General features: G+C 44.5%; 2 protein-coding genes and 1 long non-coding RNA gene across 5 annotated transcripts; 2 read left to right on the top strand and 1 right to left on the bottom strand.

Annotated features, from left to right (window-relative positions):
* The first annotated feature begins 2,841 nt into the window (after nucleotides 1-2,841).
* Nucleotides 2,842-7,240, top strand: rnf4 (ring finger protein 4). Of its 3 annotated transcripts, none has more exons than XM_069687556.1 (8): nucleotides 2,851-3,085; nucleotides 3,734-3,794; nucleotides 4,439-4,625; nucleotides 5,052-5,143; nucleotides 5,233-5,245; nucleotides 5,328-5,442; nucleotides 6,575-6,626; nucleotides 6,841-7,240. In XM_069687556.1, the coding sequence occupies exons 2-8, from the start codon at nucleotides 3,783-3,785 to the stop codon at nucleotides 6,988-6,990; spliced, it is 621 nt and encodes a 206-aa protein (XP_069543657.1). In that variant the 5' UTR covers nucleotides 2,851-3,085; nucleotides 3,734-3,782; the 3' UTR covers nucleotides 6,991-7,240. The 3 variants fall into 3 exon arrangements, with proteins under 3 accessions (XP_069543658.1, XP_069543657.1, XP_069543656.1); XM_069687555.1 differs by having other exon boundaries at nucleotides 2,856-3,085; nucleotides 5,037-5,143; XM_069687557.1 differs by lacking the exon at nucleotides 5,233-5,245 and having other exon boundaries at nucleotides 2,842-3,085; nucleotides 5,037-5,143; nucleotides 6,841-6,998.
* LOC138614247 (uncharacterized) lies at nucleotides 6,335-6,572 on the bottom strand. The gene is made up of 3 exons (XR_011310242.1): nucleotides 6,517-6,572; nucleotides 6,450-6,472; nucleotides 6,335-6,416 (listed from the first exon to the last, which is right to left on the bottom strand). It is a non-coding gene; the product is annotated as an uncharacterized lncRNA (long non-coding RNA).
* A 3,013-nt stretch (nucleotides 7,241-10,253) lies between the features above and the next one.
* On the top strand, nucleotides 10,254-20,155 carry rnf130 (ring finger protein 130). Its single transcript, XM_069687552.1, has 8 exons — nucleotides 10,254-10,553; nucleotides 14,787-14,978; nucleotides 15,544-15,794; nucleotides 16,292-16,363; nucleotides 16,579-16,661; nucleotides 16,849-16,945; nucleotides 18,554-18,740; nucleotides 18,986-20,155. Exons 1-8 carry the CDS (start codon nucleotides 10,280-10,282, stop codon nucleotides 19,096-19,098), a joined length of 1,269 nt encoding a protein of 422 aa, XP_069543653.1. The 5' UTR covers nucleotides 10,254-10,279; the 3' UTR covers nucleotides 19,099-20,155.
* Nucleotides 20,156-20,359: the final 204 nt, after the last annotated feature.

The raw sequence follows: 20,359 nt of genomic DNA, 5'->3' as shown, positions 1-20,359 counted from the left end.
TAAGGTTAGAGTTAGGGTTAGAGCTAGGCTAAGGTTTAGGGTTAAGTTAGGTTAAGGGTTAGGGTTAAGTTAGGGTTAGAGCTAGGCTAAGGTTTAGGGTTAAGTTAGGTTAAGGTTTAGGGTTAAGTTAAGGTTTAGGGTTAAGGTTTAGGGTTAAGGTTAGGTTAAGGGTTAGGGTTGGGTTATATTTAGAGTTGGGTTAAAGGTTGCTTCTGCTTGGTCATTTAATCACTATTTTTCTCGTTTAATCTTTACTAATATGATTTCAGAAAGTAACTCGAGTAAATGGTGGACGTAGCAAGTGTCATTACAGCTTTGTTTTACACCACCAGCAATTGTTAGCTAAAGCTAACTTCCGCTACAGAAAGACCGAATTTATAATATAAAAAGGAATACTTTGTACAAAGTTTTTTTTTTAAATATGCAGTGTATATTTAATGCTATCATTTAACACATACACGTTGCGTTCGCTGCCATTAAAGCAGAAAAAAAATAGTTTTTAGGCATGTTTGTTCAAATATGTATACGTTTGGTTTAGCGGGAGCTAACAGGAAGTGAGGCTAAGCTACACGGAAGTGTAGCAGACCAATACGGAAATGTAGTTCGCCTGTAGTTTTTGTCCAGTCTCACAATTCCTGTAGTTCTCAGCTGTGGCCACAAGAGGGCAGCAAACAACCTGTTCTGTACTATTTATAGACTCCGTGTAAGACCATGGCCTCTGATTGGATCACCGCAAGAGCCCTATTCCCCAGTTCATGACTATTTTCTTCCACTTAAACGTTACCTCATCATCTTCAAGATTGCTAAAAAAGAAACATAAAACACAAATAATGGAATTAAAGTAAAGATTCTGGTTTCATCTGAGTCATAATTTATAGAAACAACAGAAAAATGAATGGAGTTTGTTGCAGCTGCAGGAAACTGTTGGTCATTAGGAAGCGTTGACTGAATGTTTACTGAGCTGTTACAACTAAACCAAACTTAATTTACATTTCATCATACATTTTTTTTCCCATCATCATTAAAACCAGTAGCCGGTTCCGAGAGACGTCTTCTGTCTGTCTCATACACAGATGTCCCATCTGTCTCTCTACATGGTTCTCATCAGTCTCCTTTAATGAAGTTACAAACAGCTTCAACAGCTGATCAATAAACTGCTTTTATCACTGTCCTTCATCTGTCCAACTGTCTTCCATCTGTCCTGCTGAACATCCAGCTGCTGGTGGTCGGACATTGGACCATGGAGGAGCTGGACATCCTCTGGTTCTGTTCTCAGAGCCTGAGACTGGTCCAGTTAAACTCTGTTTAAAGATGACAAGAACCAGAACCAACAATGAGTCATATGTTCTACAAAGAGGAGGAAGAGGTGGTTCAAGAGGATGATGTGGTTCTAAAGGATGATGCGGTTCTAGAGGATGATGCGGTTCTAAAGGATGATGCGGTTCTAGAGGATGATGCGGTTCTAGAGGATGATGTGGTTCTAAACGATGATGCGGTTCTAAAGGATGATGCGGTTCTAGAGGATGATGTGGTTCTAGAGGATGATGCGGTTCTAGAGGATGATGCGGTTCTAGAGGATGATGCGGTTCTAGAGGATGATGCGGTTCTAAAGGATGATGCGGTTCTAGAGGATGATGCGGTTCTAGAGGATGATGGTTCTAAAGGATGATGCGGTTCTAGAGGATGAGGTTCTAGAGGATGATGCGGTTCTAGAGGATGATGCGGTTCTAAAGGATGATGCGGTTCTAGAGGATGATGCGGTTCTAGAGGATGAGGTTCTAGAGGATGATGTGGTTCTAGAGGATGATGTTGTTCTAGAGGATGATGCGGTTCTAAAGGATGATGCGGTTCTAAAGGATGATGCGGTTCTAGAGGATGATGCGGTTCTAGAGGATGAGGTTCTAGAGGATGATGTGGTTCTAGAGGATGATGCGGTTCTAGAGGATGATGTGGTTCTAGAGGATGATGCGGTTCTAGAGGATGATGCGGTTCTAAAGGATGATGCGGTTCTAGAGGATGATACGGTTCTAGAGGATGATGCGGTTCTAAAGGATGATGCGGTTCTAGAGGATGATGCGGTTCTAAAGGATGATGCGGTTCTAAAGGATGATGCGGTTCTAGAGGATGATGCGGTTCTAGAGGATGAGGTTCTAGAGGATGATGTGGTTCTAGAGGATGATGCGGTTCTAGAGGATGATGCGGTTCTAGAGGATGATGCGGTTCTAGAGGATGATGCGGTTCTAGAGGATGATGCGGTTCTAGAGGATGATACGGTTCTAAAGGATGATGCGGTTCTAAAGGATGATGCGGTTCTAGAGGATGATGCGGTTCTAAAGGATGATGCGGTTCTAAAGGATGAGCGGTTCTAGAGGATGATACGGTTCTAGAGGATGATGCGGTTCTAAAGGATGATGCGGTTCTAGAGGATGATGCGGTTCTAAAGGATGATGCGGTTCTAGAGGATGATGCGGTTCTAGAGGATGATGCGGTTCTAGAGGATGATGCGGTTCTAAAGGATGATGTGGTTCTAGAAGGTCATGAAGAATTTTGTAAATCAGCAGCAGGATTTAAATTCTCTTCTGGATTTGACAGGAAGTCGAGGAGGAGATGAAACAGGAGAACTGTGATGTGTCTGGTTGGATCAAGACTCTGAGGGTTTGGATCAGTTGCTTTGATCAATGCTACCAGTTAGCACTGTGAGGAAGAAGAGACTCCTCATCATCACCACAGACATATCTGAAGAAGGAACCGAGGTTGAACGTCCAAACTTGACTGAACCGGTGCAGCAGGAGGATACGCAGAGCTGACCATCACTTCACACTCCGGAGCAAGAGGTGGCGCTACTGCAATTTATAGATCAGCTACCAATCGCAGATAAAAACCAAAGAAGACGACGAGGCGGACGAAGAAGAAGTCCTCCTGAAGCTGGTAGGAGACGCTAACGTTAGCATCTGCAGTCTGGCGGGAACAAGTCAGTGAGCTGTTTATTATCCGGTTAAAACGCTGCACCGTCTGAACGGGAAAGCTGCCGCTGAACCACACACCTGCTAACGGCTACCAGCTACCGAGCGGGAGAAGACTGACGGTGAGTGAAGGAAGCTAACTGTTAGCTGAGAAGCTAACTGTTAGCGTTGTTCTGTGACTCACTTCCTCTTCTAAACTCTGAAACCTGATTCCTCACCTGTACCCGTCTTTTCGAACCAAAACACACCTGTTTGAAACCTGCTGTGACCGTCACACCTCAGACAGGAGACAGACTTTAGCTGCTGTGAGCTAACTAGCTGCTAACTCAGAGCTAACTGTTGTAGAAGCCAACTGACGTCAGAGTTAGAGGCTGTCAGTCAGGCGGTAGTCACCTGTACACTGTTGTTCACCTGTTGTTCACCTGTTGTTTACCTGTACACTGTTGTTCACCTGTACACTGTTGTTTATCTGTACACTGTTGTTCACCTGTTGTTCACCTGTACACTGTTGTTTATCTGTACACTGTTGTTCACCTGTACACTGTTGTTCACCTGTACACTGTTGTTCACCTGTACACTGTTGTTCACCTGTACACTGTTGTTCATCTGTACACTGTTGTTCAGTGTTGTTCACCTGTGGTTTTCACACAGACACTAACACAAGGACACACGTCTCAGGATGTCTCGGTACCAAAGTTTCGGTTCTCCTGACGCCCGTGAACACAGGATCAGCTGATTTAACCTGATGTGTCTCTGTTTCTTGTCCTCAGTGTCCTCAACGTCCTCCGTGTCCTCAACATCCTCCGTGTCCTCAGTGACATGAGTAGCTCTGTAAGTTTTCTTCTTTTGACCTTGCATGTTTTGATCTGCAGCAAAAGCTTCAGTTTGTTTTCATAATAATATCAGATTATCAATGATCAGTTATCAGATTATCAGGTTATCAGATTATCAATGATCAGTTATCAGATTATCAATGATCAGTTATCAGATGATCAGATTATCAGGTTATCAGTCCCCCCAGGAAATGTTGCGATCCTGCTGATTCATCAATATTTATCTCTGAACTATATGCAGGTTTTATAATACCTGTAATTTCTCACTAATATAAATTCAGTCAAATATCTCCAGAAGAAATCAAAACAGGAAGTTAGGGGGAAATGTAGTCTTATCATGAGAATGAGGATCCAATCATCTCACTCCCCTGCATCAGTTTGATCAATATAATGTGTGAAAGAGTTTATTCAGAGAAGCTGCAGTTAAAACAAAAACTCTGAAATCCTGGTGGGACTGTATCAGATTATCTCTGATTATTTCTGTTTATCTCAGATTATCTCACATTTTAGTTTATCTCAGTTCATCGCCGATTATTTTAGATGATCTCAGAATATTTTAGATGATCTCCGTTTGCAGCCTGATGTTACCTGTTCAGGTGCATGAAGCTCTGCCCACAGCTGTAATATCATATGTGTGTTCAGGCTCAGAGGAAAAGGAGGACCACAGGAAGTCCTCTGGTTTCTGGACCCAGCACCAAGACCAGCAGAGCGCCTAACACTAGGAAGACGTCTGACAGAGAAGCTAGTAGGACGGCTAATGCTAGAAGGACGTCTGATGACTCCGCCTCCCCCACAGAGACCATCGATGTGATGGACAACACAGAGGACGGTCAGCATCGATCAACAATAAGGATTACTGTCCTCAATGTTTACCAATAATCAAACAGTAATGTTGGGCTGAGACACGTCAGAGAACTGGGTCACATCTGGGATCTGGTTCTGAGAACTGACCCGGGAACATTAACTCTATGAAACCGTTAATCCACATGAAGAACCCAGAACAACTCAGAACATTTTATATTTATTAAAGATCACAAACATCTAACAGAACCAGAACCAGAGGTAGAGAACATCTGTTAACAGAACCAGAGGTGGAGAACATCTGCTAACAGCTGCTTTGTCGTTCTGGGTTATTTATTGTAGATTGATGGATTTTTTAAATTTATTTAAATGTATTTTGAGTGTTTGTTTACAACAAATGTGAATAAAGTTTTATTTATTAATTGATTTTATTTATTAGATGTGATGTGTTCAGGTGTGGAGGAGGTGGAGGAGGTGGTGGATCTGACCGCCGACGGGTCAGAAGGTGCCGTGGTCGACCTGACGACCAACAACGACTCAGTGCTGGTAATAACAAACAAACGTGTTTCTGGTTGTTGATGTTAAAACGGGCCAGATCTGATTTTTCTTCTCTTCTTTCTGCTGCCGGCCGTCAGCTGCTGGATGAAGGTAAAACTTTGATGAATCATCTCCGTTTGTCCACACGAATTTTCATTAAAGGGGAAATCCAACATGTGCTTGTCTCCATCAGGTCCTCAGAACAGGAGACTTCCTGCAGGAGAGAGTTACGTCGTCAGCAGCGACGAAGACGACGACACCACGCCGGCTTTCAACGCCGCCACCATGTCTTCTGGACACAGTTCCAGGTAGGAGACGGAGGATACATCCCTACCACAGGTCTTTATGGAGACGGAGACAGGGACAGAGAGGAGGACAAGGAGGCTGAATTAGAGCAGCCTGACGAATGGAGAACGTACTGAGGGAACCGATGTGAAATGATGATTAAAGGTAGAACATTGATCCATGTTGTTGGTTCTAACAGTTCTGAGGAAGTCACGACTGCAGTCAGAGAACTGTTCTAAACAGATCCCACGTTCCTGTTCTTCTCCGATGGGAACACTTCTATTAGACTGCTGAGAGCTGAAGGTTCTTCTCTTCTATTCATGATCAATAACATGCGGTTCTGCTGTTACTGAAAAATTTCTTATGTTATCAGACCCTTCCGTAGAGTCAGTAGAACCTTCAGTAGAGTCAGTAGAACCGTCAGTAGAACCTTCCGTAGAGTCAGTAGAACCTTCAGTATAGTCAGTAGAACCGTCAGTAGAACCTTCAGTAGAAACTTCAGTAGAACTTTCCGTAGAGTTAGTAGAACCTCCAGTAGAGTCAATAGAGCCTTCAGTAGAACCTTCAGAAGAAATTTCAGTGGAACCTTCAGTAGAGTCAATAGAACCTTCCGTAGAGGTTTTTTTTTTTTTTTTATAAAAACATGAAGCTTCAGTAGAACCTTCTGTAGAGTCAGTAGAACCTTCAGTGGAGTCAATATAACCTTCAGTAAAACCTTCAGTAGAGTCAATAGAACTTTCAGTAGAACCTTCAAAAGAGTCAGTAGAACCTTCAGTGAAACCTTCAGTAGAGTCAATAAAACCTTTAGTATAACCTTTAGTACAGTCAATAGAACATTCAGTAGAGTCGGTATAACCCTTAGTAGAGTCAATAGAACATTCGATAGAACCTTCAAAAGAGTCACTAGAACCTTCAGTGGAGCCTTCAGTAGAGTCAGTAGAACCTTCAGTAAAGTCAATAGAACCTTCAGTAGAACCTTCAAAAGAGTCAGTAGAACCTTCAGTGGAACCTTTAGTAGGGTCAGTAGAACCTTTACTGTAGAGTCAATAGAACCTTTACTGTAGAGTCAGTGGAACCTTCAGTAGAGTCAATGGAACCTTCAGTATAACCTTCAGTAGAGTCAGTAGAACCTTCAGTGGAGTCTCTGTGTTGCAGGTCGGTTCCGGGGACAATCAGCTGTCCCGTCTGTCTGGACTCGTACTCTGAGGTGAGACACACATTCATCTCCGTGTCACATGACACCAGCAACACACATGACCTGGAGTTATGAATATTAACATTTAAATCCATATAAGTGACTTTTACTTTGAAAAAACTTTAACTGTGATTCACCAAATAACTTCTGAGGGCGGGGCTTCAGGCCGACCCTAACTGATTATTTTCTTATATGTGCTCTGATTGGCTGTGGTTTTCCTCCACAGATCATTGAGAGCGGTCGATTGGTTGTCTCCACAAAATGTGGTCACGTGTTCTGTAGTCAGTGTCTGAGAGACGCTCTGACATCATCGCACACCTGTCCTACCTGCAGGAAGAGACTCACCCACCGCCAGTACCACCCCCTCTACGTCTGACATTACCACTGGAAGCTCTGTGACATCATCAATGACATTATTAGAGAAATTTTTTGCTGCTGAGACATTTTGGACTTTTTTTTTTATAAAACATGAAGCTTCAGTTTGTGCTGCGTTTCATCAGAGACAGTTATGGATGGATGGATGGATGGATGGATATTAATTTATACCTGAGTTCACTTGTTTTCAGCTCAGATTTCTGTTTTCTATTGTTCTCTTACAAAATTTGAAATAAATTCTATTGATTGTGTGATAGTCGTCCTTCCTGTTTCCATTTCTTGATCTTTGATTGATCAGTGAAGGTGATTTATCACTGATCAATACAGAAAGCAGTAGAGATGTTGTAACATGTCAATAAAACCATGAGATGATTTATAAATCACATCAACTTTATGTTTTATTTCAAATAAAAGATAGAAAACATGTTGAAATTGTGACTTTTAGTGTTTTGTTAAAAATATGATTATTTTACATTTGATGAAAGAAACGGACAGACAGACAGGCCGGCCTCTCGGCAGGTATCGCGACAGCGGATTCAAATCTCGGCTACCTAAACATGAAGGTATGACACACGCGCCCTGTCTGACGCCTCCTCGTGCCGCGGCACTGCGCTTGCGCAGTTTGTCCGACACAGAGACGGAGAGATTGGACTCGAGCCTCCGCACTGTGCAGCTCTCACCGGAGTGAAAGCGGAATAAAACACCGATCAACAACTGGATCCGGCCACCGAGAACCCACCGGGCCGACCGGATATTCACCGGGACAGCAGCGAGAGACGAGGCGGGGGGTGAAGTGAGACAGGCGGGGAACGGTGGACAGGGAGCCCGCCTGTCTGTCCGCCGCAGACAGGGAAACAAAGCGGGATGAAGCAGCCGTTGAAGCCGCTTTCAGACGGCGATTAAACACTGAGTCACGGTGCTGCAGCTTAAAATGAGCTTTTATTTAACGGACTTCTGAATGTAAAGAAGGCTTCAACCAGCGCGGGGTTTTCAGGACTGAAGGCCTGGTAATGATGCTCCATGTTCGGACACACTGACATCGCTGTCCCCGTGTCCTCCCCCCGTCTGTCCTCCACCTGACAGGCTGAACCCAGGGAGGACAGGAGGACAGGACACTAGATGGGACCCGACCTAAAATATCTGGAGGACATACAGAGACGATAATAACATCTGGAGGACATATCAAACATCTGGAGGACATACAGCGACAATAATAACATCTGGAGGACATACAGCGGCAATAACAACATCTGGAGGACATACAGAGACAATAATAAAATCTGGAGGACATACAGCGGCAATAACAACATCTGGAGGACATACAGAGACAATAATAACATCTGGAAGACATATTAAACATCTGGAGGACATACAGAAGACAAAGCGTGACGTTTTGAGGTTTGCATTTTGTTTCAGGACGTAGACTGAGACTGGAAATCAAATATTGAGGACATAAAGCTTGTGGTGCAGAGACAGAGACAGAAAGAGGAGTCAGGGACAGACGTGGGCGTTTCCTGTTATACTACAGAAGACGTGAGGAGGACAGAGACATAAAGACACGTTTCAGAGGACAGAAACTAACGACGAGATTTTAAGACATATTCAGACCATAAAAACGTATAGATAACTCCAGGAAGACAGACCGAGACCTTTTGGACGTAGGGGACATTAAAAGACAGAATCTGATCTGACAGAGTAGAAGGAGACGGGGACAATGACGTATACTGGTTTTAAAACATTTTTTTTAAATGACTGAAGACATTGTTTGGAGGACAAGAGACACTTGAGGACAAAAACTGACATTAAAATGTGATTGCGAGACTTCCAGGACATAAAGAGACGTGAAGAAGACGTTTGAGGACTAAATGAGACATTTGAGGTGACTGGAAAACAAAACCATTCAGAAGACATTTAGTGGACATAAAGAAAATGTCTAGTGGACTTGCAGAGACATTAAGGATGAGGACATGGAAGACAGATGTAAGACCTTTAGTGGGTATAAAGACATTCCTGCTCTGGCCGGATGAATGCATACTGAGCATGCTCACCAGAGACTTCCTGTTAGCTCGATGCTAATCGGCATGACCATCCCAATGTTATCCAAACGTAACATCGGTTCAGCGCTGGAGTTCCAGTCGAGGGTTTAGTTCCTCTCACTGACAGCAGGGGGAGACAAACGTCCCACTACAGGTTCCCATGACAACCTTTAGGACAGAACGGGACAAGGACATAAAGACGTCCTTTCGAGGACATAAACCGACGTAAACAGTTTTTTACTGAGGACGGACAAGTCTGTCCCGTCCCTCCGGTTCAGGAGTCACTGGAACTCTACGAGCCTGTAAACCTAATCAGGGATCAATACTTCCTGATCGGGGATCAATACTTCCTGATCAGGGATCAATACTTCCTAATCAGGGATCAATACTTCCTGATCGGGGATCAATACTTCCTGATCAGATATCAATACTTCCTGCCTGAAGGCAGCCAGCTGACGATGATCAATAAACCGTTTGTTTTTAATAACATCTAGCAACAGTAATTGGAGTGAATTAAATTGAAACATATTGATGATTGATTACTGATCGATTTGGTCCTCTGACACATCGTCATGTCCTCTGAGACAGACAGATGAAAAAGACACTGAGACCTGCCTGTCCTCCACACGTGTCCTTCATATGTCCTACATGTATCCTACGTGTCCCTCATGTCCTACATGTATCCCACATGTGTCCTACATGTGTCCTACATGTATCCTACATATGTCCTACATGTATCCTACATATGTCCTGCATGTATCCTACATATGTCCTACATGTGTCCTACATGTATCCTACATGTATCCTACATATGTCCTACATATGTCCTACATGTATCCTACATATGTCCTACATGTGTCCTACATGTATCCTACATATGTCCTACATGTATCCTACATATGTTCTACATATATCCTACAAGTATCCTACATATGTCCTACATGTATCCTACATATGTCCTACATGTATCCTACATGTATCCTACATATGTCCTACATGTATCCTACATGTATTCTACATGTATCCTACATGTCCTATGTGTCCCTCATGTCCTACATGTATCCTACATGCGTTCCTCATGTCCTACGTGTCCCTTATGTCCTACATGGCTCCTACATGTGTCCTACATGGCTCCTACATGTGTCCTACATGTCCCACATCATGTGTCTCTCCAGAAGGACTTCCTGTCTGGTCTGACTGACTTTATTTTTTACTTCCTGACAGTTTGGATGTGACGAGGACCGAGACGACAGCATGACGTCCCTGAGGTGGATCCGTCTCCCGGTCCTGTCGGTCCTGGTCCTGATCCTGGTCCAGGTCTTGGTCCAGGCCCGCTCTGCATCAGCGGCCCGCTCTGACAGGAACATGGTGTCGGAGGAGTACGTGGGCGCCACAGTGAACGCCACAGTGCTGGACGGACGAGGGACAGCCGTCCACATGATGAGCAGCGACGACGGGACGTACGGACAGAACTCACCTAAAGTGGACACCAGGGGTGTCGTCATCGCACCTTCCCCGCATCACGGAGGTACTACACACATACACACCTGAGGACACAACACACATCATAACACACCAGTTGTGCTAAATGTTGTAGTTCTGCTGGATGTTGTAGTTTAGCTTGATGTTGTAGTTCTGTTGGAGGTTGTAGTTCTGTTGGATGTTGTAGTTCTGTTGGATGTTGTAGTTCTGCTGGATGTTGTAGTTCTGTTGGAGGTTGTAGTTCTGTTGGATGTTATAGTTCTGTTGGATGTTGTAGTTCTGCTGGATGTTGTAGTTCTGTTGGATGTTGTAGTTCTGTTGGATGTTGTAGTTCTGCTTGATGTTGTAGTTCTGTTGGAGGTTGTAGTTCTGCTTGATGTTGTAGTTCTGTTGGAGGTTGTAGTTCTGTTGGATGTTGTAGTTCTGCTTGATGTTGTAGTTCTGTTGGAGGTTGTAGTTCTGTTGGATGTTGTAGTTCTGCTTGATGTTGTAGTTCTGCTTGATGTTGTAGTTCTGCTTGATGTTGTAGTTCTGTTGGATGTTGTAGTTCTGCTGGAGGTTGTAGTTCTGTTGGATGTTGTAGTTCTGCTTGATGTTGTTGTTCTGTTGGAGTTCTGTTGGTTGCAGTTCTTTTGGAAGTTGTAGTTCTGTTGGATGTTGTAGTTCTGCTTGATGTTGTAGTTCTGTTGGAAGTTGTAGTTCTGTTGGAGGTTGTGGTTCTGCTTGATGTTGTAGTTCTGTTGGATGTTGTAGTTCTGCTGGATGTAGTTCTGTTGGATGTTGTAGTTCTGTTGGATGTTGTAGTTCTGCTTGATGTTGTAGTTCTGTTGGATGTTGTAGTTCTGCCGGATGTTGTAGTTCTGTTGGATGTTGTAGTTCTGCTTGATGTTGTAGTTCTGTTGGAGGTTGTAGTTCTGTTGGATGTTGTAGTTCTGCTGGATGTTGTAGTTCTGCTTGATGTTGTAGTTCTGTTGGATGTTGTAGTTCTGCTTGATGTTGTAGTTCTGTTGGATGTTGTAGTTCTGTTGGAGGTTGTAGTTCTGTTGGAGGTTGTAGTTCTGCTTGATGTTGTAGTTCTGTTGAAAGTTGTAGTTCTGTTGGAGGTTGTAGTTCTGTTGGATGTTGTAGTTCTGTTGGATGTTGTAGTTCTGCTTGATGTTGTTGTTCTGTTGGAGGTTGTAGTTCTGCTTGATGTTGCAGTTCTTTTGGAAGTTGTAGTTCTGTTGGATGTTGTAGTTCTGCTTGATGTTGTAGTTCTGTTGGAAGTTGTAGTTCTGTTGGAGGTTGTGGTTCTGCTTGATGTTGTAGTTCTGTTGGAAGTTGTAGTTCTGTTGGAGGTTGTAGTTCTGCTTGATGTTGTAGCTCTGTTGGAGGTTGTAGTTCTGCTGGATGTTGTAGTTCTGTTGGATGTTGTAGTTCTGCTTGATGTTGTAGTTCTGTTGGATGTTGTAGTTCTGCTGGATGTTGTAGTTCTGTTACATTACATTACATTTCACTTATCTGACGCTTTTATCCAAAGCGACTTACAATAAGTTCATTTCAACCATGAGGGTTCAAAACCAGAACAACAAGAATCAAGAAAATATAATTTCTTCCAGAAAGCCAAACTACAAAGTTCTATCAGTAAGTTCCATTTTAAGATACTAAAGTTCTACTATTCAAGGTAAAGTCTGAAGAGGTGTGTTTTGAGTTTGTGGTGGAAGATGTTCAGAGTTTCTGCTGTCCTGATGTCGGTGGGGAGCTCATTCTACCATTTAGGAGCCAGGACAGCAAACAGTCGTGATTTTGTAGAGTATTTAGCTCAGTGAGGAGCAACAAGCTGATTGGTAGAAGCAGAGTGGAGGGAGGGGCTGGGATGTAGGGTTGGACCATGTCCTGGATGTAGAGGAGAAGAAGGAGGAGAAGGAGGAGGAGTGGAGGGAGCGGGCTGGGATATAGGGTTGGACCATGTCCTGGATGTAGACTGGACCCGATCTGTTCACAGCATGGTATGCAAGTACCAATGTTTTGAAACGGATGCGGGCAGCTACTGGTAACCAGTGAAGGGAGCAGAGGAGGAGGAGGAGGAGGAGCAGGAGGTCCTGCTTGATGTTGTAGTTCTGTTGGATGTTGTAGTTCTGCTTGATGTTGTAGTTCTGCTTGATGTTGTAGTTCTGTTGGATGTTGTAGTTCTGCTGGATGTTGTAGTTCTGTTGGATGTTGTAGTTCTGTTGGATGTTGTAGTTCTGTTGGAGATTGTAGTTCTGCTAGATGTTGTAGTTCTGTTGGATGTTGTAGTTCTGCTTGATGTTGTAGTTCTGCTGGATGTTGTAGTTCTGTTGGATGTTGTAGTTCTGTTGGAGATTGTAGTTCTGCTGGATGTTGTAGTTCTGTTGGAGGTTGTAGTTCTGTTTGATGTTGTAGTTCTGTTGGATGTTGTAGTTCTGTTGGAAGTTGTAGTTCTGCTTGAAGTTGTAGTTCTGTTGGATGTTGTAGTTCTGCTTGATGTTGTAGTTCTGTTGGAGGTTGTAGTTCTGCTTGATGTTGTAGTTCTGTTGGAAGTTGTAGTTCTGTTGGAAGTTGTAGTTCTGTTTGATGTTGTAGTTCTGTTGGATGTTGTAGTTCTGTTGGAAGTTGTAGTTCTGCTTGAAGTTGTAGTTCTGTTGGATGTTGTAGTTCTGCTTGATGTTGTAGTTCTGTTGGAGGTTGTAGTTCTGCTTGATGTTGTAGTTCTGTTGGAAGTTGTAGTTCTGTTGGAAGTTGTAGTTCTGCTTGATGTTGTAGTTCTGTTGGAGGTTGGAGTTCTGCTGGATGTTGTAGTTCTGCTTGATGTTGTAGTTCTGTTGGAGGTTGGAGTTCTGCTGGATGTTGTAGTTCTGTTGGAGGTTGTAGTTCTGCTGGAAGTGTCAGCTGGTGCAGCGGGTGGAGCAGATGTGTACTGTGTTGAGACACTGCGGAGGTTTTCAGGCAGATGAAGGTCGGAGCGTCTCTGCTCCGAGGTGTCAGATTACAGTCAGATGGTCCAAGGACACTGCAGCTGCTGGATGGAGCTGCAACTGTCTGCAGCGTCGCATTAAAGATCTCAGACACACTGACCACAGCTCGCAGCCCGATGTGTCTTCATGTTAACTAATTGGGGAGGCTGTGGCTCAGCTCGTAGAGTGGGTTGCCCACTAATCAGAAGCTTGGTGGTTCAATGCCCGCTCCTCCTCCTCCTGTCCACATGCCTAAGTATCCTTAGGCAAGACACTGAACCCCAAGTTTCTTCCGATGGCACCATCGGTGTGTGAATGTGCTCCTGATGGCAGCTCAGTCTCATTAGTGTGTTAATGGGTGAATGTACAAGCGCTTTGAGACTGTAAGGTGATAAAGCGCTATACAAGTGCAGACCATTTACCATTTAACGTTTATTATCATATATCAAACCAACGAGGTGACACAAAGAGCCAAAATACATCCAGTGAAGACATCAATAGAATCAATAGAACGTTAGATTCAAGCTTCAAGAATCTCAAAAGTTTAAACTGAGATTTGATGAAAAGATCAACTTTAATAATAAACCTAAAATGTTAAACTTTAAAAATTAACTCTGAGTTCAGCAGCAGAAGGCCTCAAATTAAAAATCAAAGACACCAAAGAAAACATTTTTAAAAGACAAACATTTGGATGAAGAGGACATCTGGATTTCATCAGCTTCAGATTCAACTGGAGACTCAGAAAATCTCTCCTCCCTTTACGGTTTGAAGATACATGGAGGAAAACGTTTCTTTGTCTTGACATCAACATTTACAGCTGCTGCAAGATGAAACAAGAAAAAGACAGATGGTAACATCTGGTCACATCTGGAAACACAAAGACTGAAGAGTCCCCGTCTGATCCTGGAGCCCAACCAGAGGCTGCCGGGTGATGAGCTGAGAAGGTTCAGATCACAGGGAGACAGAGAGGACTCACATCTCGAATGAGGAGTCTCCAGTGAGGAGTCTCCAGTGAGGAGTCTCCAGTGAGGAGTCAGGTGTTCCAGAGTGACTCTGTTACGCTGAATTCCAACCTGTCCGTCGATCGTTCCTTTCAAGCAGGTTTTCAGGTTTTTGTTACTTGTTCATAAATGAGGCGTTTGCTCATCTTAAAATAAATACTATTAAAATAAAAATGTTTTTGATGTCCAGTTTTTTGGAGAAATTCTGAAGCTATCGATTGAGTAAAAATATGTAAGCAGGTTTTTATTTGTATGTTTATTAACTTGTGTATGTGAAGCAGTGAGCACTCAGGCAGTAACCATGGTAACACTGTGTCATCTCAGTGGTGGACCGTCAGGGCTGCGACCCCACCACTCGGTTCCTGGTTCCCCCGCGGAGCGTCCATTGGGTGGCGCTGCTGCAGAGAGGCAACTGCACCTTCAAAGAGAAGATCCTGAAAGCGGCCGCCTACAACGCCACCGCCGTCCTCATCTACAACAACTCCACCGACAAGACCGTCAAGATGGGACACGAAGGTCAGAGGTCAACCACACACACAAGGTCACCTGCATCCTGACAAACACCTGAGCACAGCGTCAGGGAGGTTACAGGTGTAGGAGGAGGGAGGGGGAGGAGGAGATAGAGGATGAAGGTGTGTTTGACTTCCTGATGATGGCAAGTCTAAATATAGATGAACTTCTCATTAATTGATGAAGTCACTGTGACCTCACAGTTTGTGCTTGGATGTGTGGAGGTGTGTGTGTGGGTGTAAACACAAACAGCAGATCTGTAGAAAAATAAACATTTATGTGGCACTTATACTGCAGTACAGTGTAGTAGTTTTATATCTACTCAAAATATATTTGGTCCTGATCCTGGTCCTGGCCCTGATCCTGGTCCTGGTCCTGGTTCTGGTCCTGGTCCTGGTTCTGATCCTGGTCCTGGTCCTGATCCTGGTTCTGGTCCTGGTCCTGGTCCTGATCCTAGTCCTGGTTCTGATCCTGGTCCTGGTCCTGGTCCTGATCCTGGTTCTGGTCCTGGTCCTGATCCTAGTCCTGGTCCTAATCCTGGTCCTGGTCCTGGTCTTGGTTCTGCTTGCAGGTACCGGTGACACCGTAGCGGTGATGATCACCGAGGTGTACGGTAAAGAGATCGTGTCTCACTTGGAGAGGAACCTGACGGTCCTGGTCTCGGTGGTGGTGGGTCCACGTGGTCCAACCAAAAACATAAACCGCGGCTCGCTGGTCTTCGTCTCAATCTCCTTCATCGTTCTCATGATCATCTCGTCCGCCTGGCTCATCTTTTACTTCATCCAGAAGATCCGCTACACCAGCGCCCGCGACCGCAGCCAGGTAACACGCTAAAGTACTAACACGCTAACATGCTGACATTCAAACATCCAGGCTAATGAGCTAATACTGTGTTCAATGACACAGCTAAAAAATCTCTGACCTGCGAAACTCCTCCCGCTCCTCCTGCAGCTCTAGAAACGATATATTCAATTTAAGGTCACCAATGCCTGGTGCTGTGAATCAGTATGTACAGTCCACTTTATAATGAACATGCAAGATCAACCATAGAAATTCACAATGAATCTCAGCAGTCCTGCTGGTTGTGTTTCTAGATGCCCTCTGACCTGTGTGTGACAAATCAGCAGAAAATAACACATTTCAGCCTGATGTACTAAAGTATAATTTACATTCACTTATGTCAAACAAGTCACTGCACTGTCCACTGAAAATAGTGCAGTGGATCACAGCATCTCAGTTCGTCCTCAAAGACAGTTTGTCCCGTTTGTCCCCCTGTAAACCTTTTGTCCATCTAACGCCGTGTGTCGTCTGTCTGTCAGCGTCGTCTTGGCGATGCAGCGAAGAAAGCCATCGGGAAGTTAACGACGAGGACGGTGAAGAAAGGAGACAAGGTAAACCCACCTGACGGTGTCTCCTGTCCCCCGACAGACACCTGATCACACCTGAGGACACCTCAAACCACCTGAACACACCGAGCTCATTCTTCTAATAATGATTTGTAAACTATGCAGCAACAAGAGTTTTACTACATTTATTAATGTGTGTGTGTGTGTGTGTGTGTGTGTGTGTGTGTGTGTGTGTGTGTGTGTGTGTGTGTGTGTTGAAGGAGACTGATCCAGACTTTAATCACTGTGCGGTGTGTATTGAAGCGTACCAGCAGAACGATGTGGTCCGAATCCTGCCCTGCAAGTAAGTCTGTCTGTCTGTCTCTCTGTCTGTCTGTCTGTCTCTCTGTCTGTCTCTGTCTGTGTCTCTCTGACTGTGTGTCTGTCTCTGTCTGGTCTGTCTCTCTGTCTGTCTTTGTCTGTCTGTCTCTCTCTCTGTCTGTCTATCCTGGTGGTGTGTTGCTAACATGTAGGACACGTGTGTCCTGCAGACATGTCTTCCATAAGGTGTGTGTGGACCCGTGGCTGAATGAACACTGCACGTGTCCAATGTGCAAACTCAACATCCTGAAAGCTCTCGGCATCATGGTGAGTCATCGCTGAGATGAGATGAGATGTGATGTGATGTGATGTGATGTGATGTGATGTGATGTGATGTGATGTGATGTGATGTGATGAGATGAGATGATGATGAGATGTGATGTGATGAGATGAGATGTGATGTGATGATGTGATGTGATGTGATGTGATGAGATGAGATGTGATGAGATGTGATGTGATGAGATGAGATGTGATGTGATGAGATGTGATGTGATGAGATGAGATGAGATGTGATGTGATGAGATGTGATGTGATGAGATGAGATGTGATGTGATGAGATGTGATGAGATGAGATGAGATGAGATGAGATGTGATGTGATGTGATGTGATGTGATGTGATGTGATGAGATGAGATGTGATGAGATGTGATGTGATGAGATGAGATGTGATGAGATGTGATGTGATGAGATGAGATGAGATGTGATGTGATGTGATGAGATGTGATGTGATGAGATGAGATGTGATGAGATGTGATGTGATGAGATGAGATGTGATGTGATGAGATGTGATGTGATGAGATGAGATGAGATGTGATGTGATGAGATGTGATGTGATGAGATGAGATGTGATGTGATGAGATGTGATGAGATGAGATGAGATGAGATGAGATGTGATGTGATGTGATGTGATGTGATGAGATGAGATGTGATGAGATGTGATGAGATGTGATGAGATGTGATGAGATGAGATGAGATGAGATGAGATGTGATGTGATGTGATGTGATGAGATGTGATGAGATGAGATGTGATGAGATGTGATGTGATGTGATGAGATGAGATGAGATGTGATGTGATGTGATGAGATGTGATGAGATGTGATGTGATGTGACGTGACGTGACGTGACGTGACGTGACGTGACGAGACGAGACGAGACGTGACGAGACGTGACGTGACGAGACGAGACGAGACGTGACGAGACGTGACGTGACGTGACGTGACGTGACGAGACGTGACGTGACGTGACGTGACGTGACGTGACGTGACGTGACGTGACGTGACGTGACGTGACGTGACGTGACGAGACGTGACGTGACGAGACGTGACGTGACGTGACGAGACGTGACGTGACGTGACGAGACGTGACGTGACGTGACGTGACGAGACGTGACGTGACGTGACGAGACGTGACGAGACGTGACGAGACGTGACGTGACGAGACGAGACGAGACGTGACGTGACGTGACGTGACGTGACGTGACGAGACGAGACGAGACGAGACGAGACGAGACGAGACGAGACGTGATGAGACGTGATGAGACGAGATGTGACGTGATGTGATGTGATGAGATGAGATGAGATGAGATGAGATGAGATGAGATGAGATGTGATGTGATGTGATGAGATGTGATGTGATGTGATGTGATGAGATGTGATGATCCTATATTAGTACCGAAGTGGGGAAATTTACAGGATTACAGCAGCATAGTAGATAGTGCAAACCTTACAAACAAGTAAAAACAACATAGTACAAAGAACGTGTTGACATCATCAACACCTGAGACCAGGTGTGTCCAGATGACTCCTGTTATTGATGGCCTATGTCCTCTCTGTCCCCGTAATGTCTGTCTTTCTGTCACCGTCCTGTCTATCCACAGACCAGTCTTCCCTGTGTGGACAGCGTGGTTTTAGACGTGGAGCGTCTGGGTGTCAGTCAGCCATCTGGCAGCCAGAGGACGCCGCTGGTTGACAGCAACCAGCCATCCATCAGCTTGGAGCCACTCAGCCCCCCCCACCCTGAGGCCACGCCCAGAACGCCTGCTGACATCACCATCGCTGTGACCAGTAAGAACATGACGCAATACGTCCCGACGAGACGGTCAAGAAAGTTCAACAGAGACGTCAAAAATTTACTGCAACTCATGTACAACTTTACACCAATAGAGCAACTTCACAGTAACACAGCAACTTTACACCAACAGAGCAATTGTACCCTGATCCTGACCGTGACCCGGTGTATGTTTCCATGGTTACTAACCTGTGTGTGTTTCCATGGTTACTAACCTGTCATCATGTCTTTGTCCGGTCAGGCGGCGGTCACTTCTTCAACAGGAACTCGATGTCGCCACGCAGCGTCGTCTGTGAGATGGAGTTGCCGGACATCCAGGCGTCCCTCGACCTCTACGACGACAACAAGTCCTGAGGCCCCTCCCCCATCACGGACACCATCACGGACACCGTCATGGACACCGTCATGGACCCACCTTCTGATGGACGGACTGACTTTTATAGACATTGAAGTCTCCACACAGTGTGGGGTCTGATAACACCACGACACCGCGACAAACATTTACCAACATTTACTCCACCAGACTGAACAGATCCTCGGTTTGTTTCTCTGCAGATGGTTTTCAGTCACAAAAAACTAAATAGCCACAGAACTGAATTTAAGAACCAACCTCACTCCAGGAACGAGAGCATTTACTGCAACCCTGTGGTACTAATGGTTTTGTTGAGTTTCTAGAAAAGTTTCAGAGATTCGGGAAAAGTTCTAGAAAGCCCCTAAAAGTTTTTTTTTTTCTTTTTCCCTGTAATAGCTCCTGAATTCCTAAAAATGTTCTGTGAAAGGTTCCTTGGAAAGACTTGTTGATCTCGTGAAGAGTCTTAAAAAGTTCCTAACGTCCAAACAAGGTCCTTGGGCTCCTAAAAGGTTCCGCCTAAATTTTCTGGACTTATAGAACTTCCTAGAAAAGTTCCAGACTTCCTAACGTTCTGAAGATCCTGAAATGTTTCTTGAGTTCCTGCTAAAGTTTGTCCGTGTTTAAAGACCTTCCTCGCTCCAGTAATGGCCCCTGAAAAGGTTGCATCTCGTGTTGGATCCGAAAATACTTCCTGGAAACGTTCTTTTGTGGGTGAAAGAGTTTCTTGAAAAGTTCCTGATTTACTAAAGCGGCTCTTGAAATCTGTTAAAGGTGCCTGTGTTTATGGAAAAGTTTCTGAGCCCCAAAGGTTCTAGAAATTTGTGTGAAGACTGAAAACTTCCTAAAAATGTTAATGGAAGGTTCCTGTAGTCTTCCTGGAGGGTTCTGGAACGCTTTATAAATCTTGAACATCCTCCTGGTTCCTACATACCTTCTTGTTTTGGTTTCTGAGATTCAAAAAGGGAAAAGAGGTGCAAAGTTATCAAGACTGTTGGACCGGAATCTAAATTAAACCTCTCCTGGACTCCCATCAGAGTCTGGAGTTTGTCTGAAGACCTGGATCAGAGTTCCTTGTCTGTAAATACACACCGAGCTGGTTCTTCTCTTTAGGATATGGAACTGGAACCAAAGGGAGTCCTGGACCGGGACTGGGACCTGCACCCGCACCCGGATCCTGGAAACAATCATGTGAACTTTTAACAGTGTTAAATCCTTTGTAGCAAAAAATTCTGTTTCTCTGTATAACAAAGAGACGTCAGACTT

The sequence above is a fragment of the Brachyistius frenatus genome, unplaced genomic scaffold, assembly GCF_029030835.1.
Source record: "Brachyistius frenatus isolate BFR_SWC_R1_liver_20210118 unplaced genomic scaffold, ASM2903083v1 Contig_472, whole genome shotgun sequence".
NCBI lineage: Eukaryota > Metazoa > Chordata > Actinopteri > Embiotocidae > Brachyistius > Brachyistius frenatus.
Note: the sequence above shows the minus strand (reverse complement) of the source record. Positions and strands in the feature narration are given on the sequence as shown.